Raw genomic sequence first — 12160 nt, forward strand, 5'->3', positions numbered from 1 at the left:
CCAAGAGGATCTTGGACCGTGAACTCCAATAAAATGGATCAAAGGGTGCTTTCAAGGCACCTAAAGCCCTAGACATTTACATGGAAATTGTTCCCACTTAAATGAAGGATTAAAACACATCAAAAACACCCCTTCAAATGAGTTCACGGACCTAATAAGGTTCTTGGGCCGTTAACATCAAACAAAGGCACCAAAGTGTGCCTAAGGCCTTCATATGCTTGGAATAAAAGTCTAGAACCTATACCACATGTGCAAGAGACTTGAAAGCATCAAAACACCCATACATAAGAGTTTACGGCCGCAAACTCTAAGGGAAATTGCTTTAGGGCCATAAACTCCTAAATGGAGTGTTTCTATGCCTTAAACCCTTCCAAGAATTTAACCACCAAGTTGGAATAATTCTAGGAATCATTTGGAACTTCAAAACACACAATACCCCCATGGTTGGGAGTTTACGGCCGTAAACTCAAGAGTTTACAACCGTAAACTCCATGTGTGATGGTATATGGAGAGTAAACTCATATATGGGGTACTTTGGAACCCTAAACACAAGTGCCTTGTCCCACATTAGCTTAGATGCAATCCTTAGGGCTTAAAACACTTATATAAAGTGTTTATTATGTCTAGGATGTCTTAACATTATCAATTAGTAATTTGAGACTAATTGAGTGCATATATGTATGATTATATGTTCATTAGGATCGTAGTGTGTGTACAAGTGCTCACTTGACACCTAACAATCCTACACCGTCATGTTCATCTAAACTACCAACTACAGGTGAGTTCATACCCCTTAATCAATGTTTTAAATGATTTTAAACGTTTTAATGGGGGGGATACAAGTAGAAAACAGTATGTTATTAAATCAATCTTATGTATTTTATAACTGTGTTTTCACTCAGTAGATTTCACATATTTCAAAAGGTGACACATGAAGTGGTTTTGTATCTTAAAATACCTTGATAACAAAAGTATTAGTTTTGAAATGTTTATTAAAATGACATCAAGTCATTCTTAATTATTGTTCAAAACTCCTAGATATCTTGCAAAACCATTATTTTACCTTCTTGAATCAAACTATACTTATGCACATATGTTCATTTATATGTTAGAGATTATAGTTTTCACCCTTCATTTAGTTTCCAATACTCTTGGGTAGCAAGAGTGCATAAACCTACGTAAACAACCAATTACCTTTCAGTTAACTATCATAGGGATAGTTAGAAGATATCAAACGTTATTACTACTACAAGGAATCACACAAGAGTCAGTTCGTTCATGAGTCTATACCAATACCTTACATGATACATGAGTACACGTACTTAGGATTACATGATACATGAATATGTTTACATATACTTACCTGTTACATGAACACACTTACATGAATACCATACATGAACACTTTTACATAGGTGCTTTATCCTGTATTTACTTACCTGGATACTTGTACTTAGAACTACGAGGATGATTTATTAGTACTTACTGTGTAAATTATCTTTCCTATCCCGGTTCAATGGGATATCTCGGCGGGACTTACCATTCCGAACCCCACTGATTAGCACCAGTGGTCGATGTATGTCTACGGATGTTTAAGGTTGTTACTTATTTAGTAGTCAGTGACGGGACTAACCATCCCTCTGTCCAACTGTTGCAACAGTGGATGAGATGTGAATCTTCGGAGGATCATTAGGTTAACGATCTGTATTAGGAGATCGATACCGGGACTAACCCTCCCTCCACCCTGCTGCCGCTACAGAGGATGAGGGGACACTCTTCGGATGTTCATAGGGTCTATCTTTCGCTTCGGCAATGTCGTGTTTATCCTGGTAACCCAAGATAATAACACTTACATGTTTATATTTTTCCTGTTTACTTTATTTTGTGATACTTTCACATAAACGAGGAGTTAGACTAAGTACTCTAGTACTAGTCAATAGAAAGGAAAAGCTATCATATTACTTATAAAACATTCGGGTCTTGGTAGAAGACTACATTGTCATAACAAAACATTCGGGTCTTGGTAGAAGACTACATTTTCATAACAAAACATCCGGGTCTTGGTAGAAGACTACATTTCATACTTATAGAAAATAAGGGATTTTCTAGGGTTTTTCGTACTTACATCAACATTTTCATTTAAAGGTTTACATGGCCTTCATAACAGATTTTCATAAGCATGACAATGACACTTAATTACTTATGAATTCACCAGCTTTAAAGTTGATACTCTCTTTCAAAATAACTTGTATTCTCAGGTCAACAGTAGACAGGTACGATGGCCAGGTTTTGAGAAGACGGAGGAGACAAGTCTCGTCTTTTATTTTGATTGTATATTTTTGGTGTCTTACTACAATGAAAGAACACACATGTATTAAAACTCTACTTATAATGCAATGGATGATGTTCTTGCTTGTTTATTATATTACACTGTTGTAATACTGTACATGACGTCCTCCACCCCTGAACGTTTCCGCCGTTCGTGGTTTTGGGGTGTGACATTAATTTTATTGAACGATCACAAGTGAATCACATATGAATTACATGTGATTCACATGTAAATCACATTTAATTCACAAAGGAATCACATGTAATTCACATATCAATTACATGTGATTCGCATGTAATTCACATATGAATTACATGTGATTCACATGTAAATCACATATGAATTACATGTGATTCACATATAATTCACATATGAATTACATGTAATTCACATGTAAATTATATATGATTCACATGTAATTCACATATGAATTACATGAATTACATGTGATTCACATATAATTCACATATGAATTACACATGATTCACATTTAATCACATATGTATTTTTGTGAGTATTTTTGCATCAATCTTTTTTTTTTTTTTAATTTTCTTGTAGATTTGAAAGAAATTGTAGTGAATATTGAAGTGGTAAAAAACAATAAAATGAAGAAAATATGAAAATATTAACACGAAGACATGAAAAGCTTTGAAATTTTGTTGCATTTTTTATTTTTTATATTTAATTTTGTATTGAATAAAATACTTATTCTATTGTGTTTAAAGATTAGTAAATAAAATAAGTTTCCTTATGATTTCCTTACAAATATTATAGTGTGTGTGTATATATATATATATATATATATATATATATATATATATATATATATATATATATATATATATATATATAAATGTTGATTTTTTTTTTGTTAAAAAATTGTAGTATTTTTTAAATATTCCAGTTTTTTTAAAATTTTTTATTGATTTTTAAATAGTTTAAAAAAAATTGCAGTTTTTAAAAAAATATAATTTTTTAAGTTTGTTTTTCTTCAAAAATTCATGTTTTCTATAAAAAAAAAACTTAAAAATCGGCAATTTTAAAAAAAAAATTTGAAAAATACTATTTTTTTAAAAATCGCAAAATTTGATTTATTATGTAACTTTTAAGACGTTTCTATTAATACTTTCAGTAACATAAAAAATTAAACATTAAATAAGATTAGTAAGATTACGATCATGCATTTAATGAATTAGTTTTGATCTAACGCTCCACTTTTAGTGCTCGGGTTTTCATGAAACTATGAGTTGTCAACCGATCTCACCCCTATATATATATATATATATATATATATATATATATATATATATATATATATATATATATATATATATATATATAGGAGTATGATCAAATGAGAACACCTAAAAGGTTGAGAACGCGATCTAGACCATCTAAATACATAGATCTAAGGCTTTTATCAAGCAGGTTATATATATAAATGGTGGAAAGGGTAGAATGGGAATTGAAACTTTATTTAATTCCTATATTTTTCACTCTTTCTCACCTCTTTCCTTTTTATTTTACCATACTTTCTTCATCTTTCTCTTTGTATACCTAGGGTACGCATTCATCCTCACCGCTGTTGTGTCTCACCATTGCTCACCATCATCATCTAGTGTTGCAACAATAATCGAGCCTCCCCTAAGTCTAAAAGCCATCGCTTGCAAGAGGATTCAGAGAAAGATAGAGATCTGTTCGATTCTTAATATTCATGTAAGTTCAATTTATTTTCTGGAATGTTAATTGGAATTGAAGATTTCCTCTTTTTCTTTCGTTTTCTCTTTAACACACTACCTTGACGTATGTCAACATTATAGTGATTATCTTGTTTGCTTTGTATAGCAACTTCCAAAAAAATTACCTCCGATTCATCAAATTCTTCACCCATCACTTGGGTATGGAGACATCTCAAAGATGTTGGGAAACCAATCGAATTTATATGCGAAACAAGATGAATCGTACAAGGCACACTGTGTCATTGATGTATGGGTTTGTTCTTCAAAGTCTTCTTTTGTCATTGTGTCATTGATGTATGGGTTTGTTCTTCAAAGTCTTCTTTTGTCATTTGTAAATATCTTTAGATTTAATTAAAACAAAGTCTTTACACACCAATCGTTTATTTAGGTGAAGAGGCAGACCCATGTTCTTCATTTACACACCAACTCTTTATTGCTTGGTTCTAATTCATCTCCTACTGGCTCTTATAATCAATGGAAAAGATAACTACACAAAGCTGTAATCCGATTCAAAGGAAAATATAATGCACGTAAGCTGTTTGATGAAATGCACGAGACAGATATGGTGTCTGGAACTTAATGATATATGAGTATTTTAACATGTGTTTTATGGGTTCCTTCAGAATTGTTTGAGAAAATGGAAATTGAAGGATTTGAGCTACATGAGAAAGAAAATATATATCATGTTGTAGCATTTTTTGATGTATATTCTATTTAGCTATATTTATTTGTGAATAAGAGTAGATTCATTTCTGATTACATGTATTTATTTGTGAAGAAATTAATTTATAATGAAACATATATTATGTTATATCAGTTTTTAGATGTAAATTATGTTCTGTTTAGCTATATTCATTTGTGAATAAGAGTATATTTATTTGTTACTACATTAATTCATTTGTGAAGAAACGATAAATTTTAACATAATTTTTATTTTTTAATTTCAATTGATGAATAAAAAGGATTTGATTCATGTTGTTTGCATTTCATTTTTGAATAAAAGTGTATATTCATTTTTTATTGCGATCAAAAGTGTACTAATTTCAATTGATGAATAAAAAGGATTTGATTCATGCTGTTTGCGTTTATTTGTGAATAAAAGTGTATATTCATTTTTTATTGTGAACATAAGTATTAAAATTGGATGAAGTTGTATTAGTTTTTTAAAGAAAAATAAACGATCATAAACTATTTTTGGAAAAAATAATAAAAAAATTTATATATATATATATATATATATATATATATATATATATATATATATATATATATATATATATATATATATATATATATATATATATATATCCCCATAGGAACCATTAATTTTTTTAGGTAATTAAATCATTATCCCTAGATTTTAAGAAATCATTAATTAATATTTATATGTTACAATTTAATGTAAATATAAAATTACTAATATACCCTTACATAATGATTGGTCCAGAGCTGTTCTCAAGTTCTCAATATTTTAGGTATTCTCATTTGATCCTCTTCCTATATATATATATATATATATATATATATATATATATATATATATATATATATATATATATATATATATATATAAGTAGGTTCAATGGAAAATGAACAATTAGGGCAACATATGCTGGAACCAATGATCAAGTGACACGTGTCCATTTCTTTTTTCATAAGCAATGTACTATGAAAGTTATTTATGTAGTTATTCCAAAGTGATGTGTTGTCACACTTTCATTGGTTCCAACATGTGTTGCCCTAATTGTTTATTTTCCATATAACCCTTCCCTATATATATATATATAATACTTCTTTTAACCAGCTTTGGATTTTTATTTTCATTTCACAAAGACCTTTCTTTTTTATTACAAGATGTTCGTTTTGATCATCTTATTTCAGTATTTAACAAACTGATTATTTAACTATTAATATCTCAAACGGCTAAAGCATTTTATGGTTTCCAAGCTCTTTTATTACAATCAACGGTCTATGTTTGTGTCCAAAAAGATTAGATGAGCAATACAAGTACCAAAGTAAATCATTTGACACACTACTGTTACTACACATTCACGAACAACCTTATTCGTTTTTTTTTCTTTTGTAACAATAGAAACAAATACGACGCACTTTAAATTACTTCCTGAATCCAAAACTGTAATCTGCCCACAGTACATAGATGACTGATGGTTAGACGCTAGGCGTATTCACGACACTACCCACCATCTCTAGAGACACACATGGCTGATCAACTGGAACCTGGATTCCATAAACATATATATATATATATATATATATATATATATATATATATATATATATATATATATATATATATATATATATATATATATATATATATATATAAATTAGTCACATAATATTGTCGAAAATAATACAACTTGTGACAAGTTTCTAGTCTCACGTGAAATTAAAGGACTTTTTTTGAAGGGTAGGAACAGTAAGGTTTTATTCAAGCGTTTATATAACATAAACTAGTCGAATGTCCGCAAGTTGCACAAAAACACCTATATAGTTTAAGTCTTTACAAATATTTGTTTTTTTAATATAGCAATAATGTTGTTGTCAAATTTTATATAATAATTCGTATACTAAATTGATATAATGTATTGATTATTTGGAATTATATGATAATATATACATTTATTATAACTGCATAATTTCAATCGTTTGAATACTTTTACCCGCGACTTATACATTAATAAATTTAAATATAATATATTGTTTAATGTTATTTATAGTTGTTGTTATTCTTAATTAATTTTTTAAAATTTATTTTGCTTAATGTTTTAATTATTATTATTATTATTATTTAAAATATCAAACATTGTTTTTTAATTTTAAAGGTAACAATATAATCATTTATATAGAGTTATTTTTAACAATTGTTATTGTTAGTTATTTTAAGCTACTTATTTGAAAACTTTTAACAATTATAAAAATATCTTTAGGAAATAATATTTTATTCGATTTGAGATTGTAATTTAGTTTTTGCATTTATCACCAAAATTTATCATTTTTAACTATTTACAAAATATTCTTTGGTTTTTTAAGTGGAACTGAAATTTATATTTAAATTGACATTGTAATGTTATATTTAAAATAACAATTTAAGTATTTTGTCCAAACTGTTCAAAAGTTGTAGCTTTAAACTGATAATGGTTTACATATAACAATATATTAAATCTAATAAACTAAGTATAATATGTTAAAAGTTAAAGAAATAACTTTATAAATATAAGTAAAGATATTATTTTAAAATTGAAATTTAGTATATTTATATTTACACTTTAGGTTTGATATTTATTTAACTTTATTAACCAACTTATAATCATTATTAAAAAAAAGACAACAATTAATCACTTTTAACTATTTACAAAATATTCTTTGGGTTGATTAAGTTAAACTAAAATTTATATTTAAGTTGACCCTGGAATGTTATATATACAAATTAATAATTAAAGTATTTTATACAAATTGTTCCAAAATTGTATATTTAAAATGATAATGGTTTACACCCAATAATATATTAAAACTAATAAATTAAGTATAATATGTTAAAGTTAAAAAAATCACTTAATAAGTAGAAGTAAATATATTATTTTAATATTGAAATTTAGTTTATATGTGATTACACTTTAGGTTTAATATTTATTTAACCTTATTAATCAATTGATAATTATTATTAGAAAAAAAATTGAAAAGTCATGGTAGTTTCAAATGAATGTGATAAAATGAAATAAACATATGAGTTTCAAATGAATATGGTGAAAGAAAAAATGTTTTCTAGTATGATTTTTTCTCCAATGGTAAGGTTTTATCCATTTCTGTTATTTTTTTCATCTATAAAAGATATGCATGATGTGTTTTTTTGTATATTTATTTATTATATACATTTTGTTTGTTTTTTCTAGTTATGTATGTATTCGATCTGTTTGTAAAGTTATAATAATAAATTTAAATGATGCACCTTTTGTCAGGTATAACGTTTACATGTAAATAATGTAATATTCGATTTTCGGTATTATTTTTATTCTTGCAATTTTTTGTTTAGACTTTACTAATCACAATTTACGAATTACAATGTTTGTATATTAATAATGTTTTACAATAATGCTTACTTTTGGAAACAAATCGGATTAGAATCCAGACTACTAGTAGTGTAGATGATCAAACCATCGGTCATTCATTGGTCTAGACGATTAAACATTAAAAGTTAAGAAAAGCCGAAGAAAAAGACTTACAAAATGGCCAGCTCCAAGAATCCAGTAGAAGGCAAAGTTCTCATATGACTTAAAGAATCCTTTTGTCGTGCTCTTATCTTCACCACAGTATAATGGAGTCCGAGCAAGATTCAAGTATGTCGATAAACCATCCCACCTGACCCATAACACAAACCAGCATTTTAGCAACCATTAGTCGAGTAGTTACGAAAAGTGGTGTATAATTAATTACTTGAGTTTATTGATCCATGCTTCTGTCCCCTTAGTTGCACATATTAGATCAATCTGTCACATATGTTACTAAAAATATGAGTTTTTGCATCTCAACACTATAATTCCAATAACTTGGCAATATTTTCTCACCTGTCCGTTGTATACAGTAACATTTACACCCTTTGACAAAAGCTCATCAACCTGTTAAAAGTGAAACCGAGGCTGAATCTTTTGGTATTTTCTGATGTGGTAATTAAATATTTCAACACCATATATGCGACACAAAGTGTGTCATAAAATTAGTCGAATAGTTGGAAACTTTACCTCCGCGATTCTTGGTCTCATGAAGTCTCCTTCCATGGCTAGAAACACACCATCACTTTGTCCTCCCCATCTACAAGCCATAGATTATCATTACAATGATAAATATAAATAATCAAATCATACAAAAACTATTTATAGTAGTTTTAATTTTTAAGTTTTACTTCACGTTAGTGGGAATGATTTTGAGCTTCTGTCTAATTGGACCATTCATGACGGAATCCAGATCATTTCCATTGGCTTCGGAGACCATGGCATAAGGCTTCTTTCCAAATCGTCTTGATGATTTTGTTGTCAGCGAAGTTGGATCATTTTCCCCATCCAACATGAAGTTGTAGAAGTCCTAAAATACCAACATTTTTGTCGCTAAATTTCATGTGTCGAGAAAAATAATTAAACAATATCTGTCGTACCACACCATTGCTGCTATCAAGGATAACATCCTCGAGATCCCCCCATGTGTCTGTTGCCTTTGCAAACTGATCGTCTGCTATCTGCTGCTGAATCTTTAGAGCTAAGCTGCACGAACAACTTATATATCAGATACTTTTCGCGACACTTTTAAAGGTTCTTGTTTCCAACATAAGTAAGTTTTGGTCGAACCTATTCGATTTATTCAAACCAACATCATCAATCCTTGACACGTCTTTAAGTAACGGACCCCATGAAAACTACAAAAAATGGTTTGTTAAATTGTTATTGCAGATAGTTAAAAAAAAAAAAAAAACACACATTATATTTGTAACCAAATGAGGGCACTTACCACGAAATCTTCGGGAGAAATCCAACTATCGCCCAACGCAACACCTATATCATCAAACAACAACCACAAGTTTCTTTCAGTTAACATTTCAAGTCATTATACACGATTTTTTGTTTCAACCAAATCACTGTTTCATAAAATAAAAACAAAAAATGAAAGACTGAAATGCTATAACAAACGATTTTTTGACCAAAAACATTTCTCCATATGATGTTTTAAGCATTTATAATTCCCCACATGTTACTTTTACAAAGAATATGAATAGTTTATAGCAAAAAACTCGAAGGATATAGATAACTATATATTCTGCTATCTAGTTATGGAATATATAAGAATTTTCTTGTAGTGAGCAAATACGATATATATAGTTCAAAAGGAAAACCTCCCGAATCATATATTTTGCAAAAATGAAGTACCTCCAAGTTGAAGCTTAAGTTCCCCCGTTTCTATAGCTTGTAGAGCAGCAAGTGCAAGGGTCACTGCGAATTTGCCTCCATAAGATTCTGCGAAAATATAAAGTGGAGACATTACAGTGGTCTCGTTTCCATTGTAGATCGCTTTCAACAATGTTGTTACATCTGTTGCTGCTTCAACATCGGTTGTGACAAACAAGTTATCGTTATCCACATAACTATACCCAGTCCCAACTGGGCTATCCTGAGAATCAGAAAGGACATGACTTAATCTTATAAGCTTTTCGGTTTTTAGGCACAACGTGATCATGGTGTTAAATAGGATACTTGAAACATACCACAAACAAGAGATCTGCTTTCTGAAGCCATGTTGATTTTCTTGGCTTCAAATCAACATCTAAGGGTCCGAGTTCTCCAAAATTTCCAAAACCAACACCCGAACCACCCTGGTATGAATGTGCACCATTAACAACTAGAACTTGTTGCTATCAAAGTATTAATTTGGTCCTTAATAGCGCATGACAAGGCAGTGTTTCCTTTTTTTTCCATTAAATTTCGTCTGAATAGATGTTTAAAAAATATTTGGAAAAAGGATTGACAACACACATGGGAAATGAAAGTGAAAAAATGAAAAGAAGTAATTTGTAAAAAGTAAAAACTAATAGTTATTCAGTGAAAACATCGTTACCTTACTTATTAAGTCGTTTTTTCATCGAGTAAAAGAGCTACATATATCTTAGAGATTAAGTCATCTATCCATTAAATTTAGAAAAAGTGTGGTGGAAGTTAAATTAGTTGACCATAGTGAAACCAACTACTAGATTTTTTTGGCGATATTATCCATTTAAACAGTGTTTTGCTGTGGAGATATTAGTTATGACATATCAGCTTCTACAGTTAATCTAAAATCACGTGGCATCAATACTCTGTCATCACTCTTATATTAGCGTAATACTGACATTTTTTATTAAATGGTTTTTTCCGGAAATATCAACAACTATTTTTTATTTTTTAATTAAATGCTAGCTATAGCAAAACCACGATACAGAAAAATAACAGCTAGGGATGTCACAAAAAGAAATTCGCAAAGACATGTGATCATAATTACTATTCCAAATCCTTTTGATTTATTTGTAATGTAGAAGTTAGTTAAACAAATGTTCATAAGATCTAATTTAGAGATTAATATAGTATTAGATTAATATAATAAATTAACTACTAAATATATACAATAAGTAAAGAATAAATGTTAACGCCTTCTTTTATTTAATCTGGACCCAAGAATACACTTGCTAGTGCAAGTGGTCGTTCATAGTTTGAAAGAGCATATGCGGCATTGTTGCAAGTCATTTGAACTAGTTTGTGTGAATGTGGGTCATGTTTATCAAGGTAATGTATGAATAGTACTTACAGGGCCTCCTTGGAGCCACAGAATTGTAGGCCATGGTTTGGTTGAATGTTTGGGTTTATTAGGACTCTTATACAACCACCAAAACATATGTGCACCTATAACAAAAGCAACATATCAAATTAAAACATGAACTTTTGCTAGTAATGAATCCATGTAAATCTAAATACGTACCAGGTCGGACATCAACATATCCCCATGTTTCCGAACCATCGGCGGTCCCTCCGGAACTATTCCCAATGGAAGTAACCAAAGATAGGAAACCAAAAATACATAGAACAAGAACACAAAGATATTTCATGGAGACCATCTTCATGTTCAAAATGAAATGTAATTGAAGAGAATTTTGATGTAAATAACATGAAAATATAACATAAGAACCTTCTCCTCTTTGTTTAATTTATGGTGAAAAAACAAAAGATATAGAACAAAGTTGGATGATGATTGATGAGTACAAGAAATGAGTTGTTTCAATCCACATAAACCATTAAGGTTTAAAACTTTTTGTCATCTTCCTTGTTAGAAAGTATTTGATTTGAATATTCCAACATGAACATAATAAATGTCTCTAATTATATATATATATATATATATATATATATATATATATATATATATATATATATATATATATATATATATCAAATAAGAACAAAAAAAATATTAAAAACCTTAAGAACCTTTAATTTTAGTTTATAATTAAGATTATATTTATTATTTCTCAATTAGATATGTATAAATCTTGTAAAAG

At 29.0% G+C, this 12160-nt stretch overlaps 1 protein-coding gene across 1 annotated transcript; it reads right to left on the reverse strand.

Annotated features, from left to right (window-relative positions):
- Positions 1-5994: 5994 nt before the first annotated feature.
- On the reverse strand, positions 5995-11843 carry LOC145086230 (serine carboxypeptidase-like 51). The gene is made up of 13 exons (XM_079023977.1): positions 11584-11843; positions 11413-11507; positions 10340-10447; positions 10005-10245; positions 9589-9632; positions 9429-9496; positions 9239-9344; positions 8990-9168; positions 8829-8898; positions 8655-8705; positions 8524-8576; positions 8313-8448; positions 5995-6306 (listed from the first exon to the last, which is right to left on the reverse strand). Exons 1-13 carry the CDS (start codon positions 11723-11725, stop codon positions 6238-6240), a joined length of 1362 nt encoding a protein of 453 aa, XP_078880103.1. The 5' UTR covers positions 11726-11843; the 3' UTR covers positions 5995-6237.
- Positions 11844-12160: the final 317 nt, after the last annotated feature.

Source organism: Lactuca serriola, chromosome 2, assembly GCF_051521515.1.
Source record: "Lactuca serriola cultivar US96UC23 chromosome 2, Lser_US96UC23_V15, whole genome shotgun sequence".
NCBI lineage: Eukaryota > Viridiplantae > Streptophyta > Magnoliopsida > Asterales > Asteraceae > Lactuca > Lactuca serriola.

Excerpts from the sequence above, each read along its gene's own strand:
- LOC145086230 (XM_079023977.1), bottom strand. The coding sequence starts at position 11,725 with ATGAAGATGGTCTCCATGAAATATCTTTGTGTTCTTGTTCTATGTATT. Across the intron at positions 8,577-8,654 it reads TTACTGTATACAACGGACAG|ATTGATCTAATATGTGCAAC; the intron begins GTGAGAAAATAT and ends CATATGTGACAG. Across the intron at positions 8,449-8,523 it reads GCATGGATCAATAAACTCAA|GTGGGATGGTTTATCGACAT; the intron begins GTAATTAATTAT and ends GTTATGGGTCAG.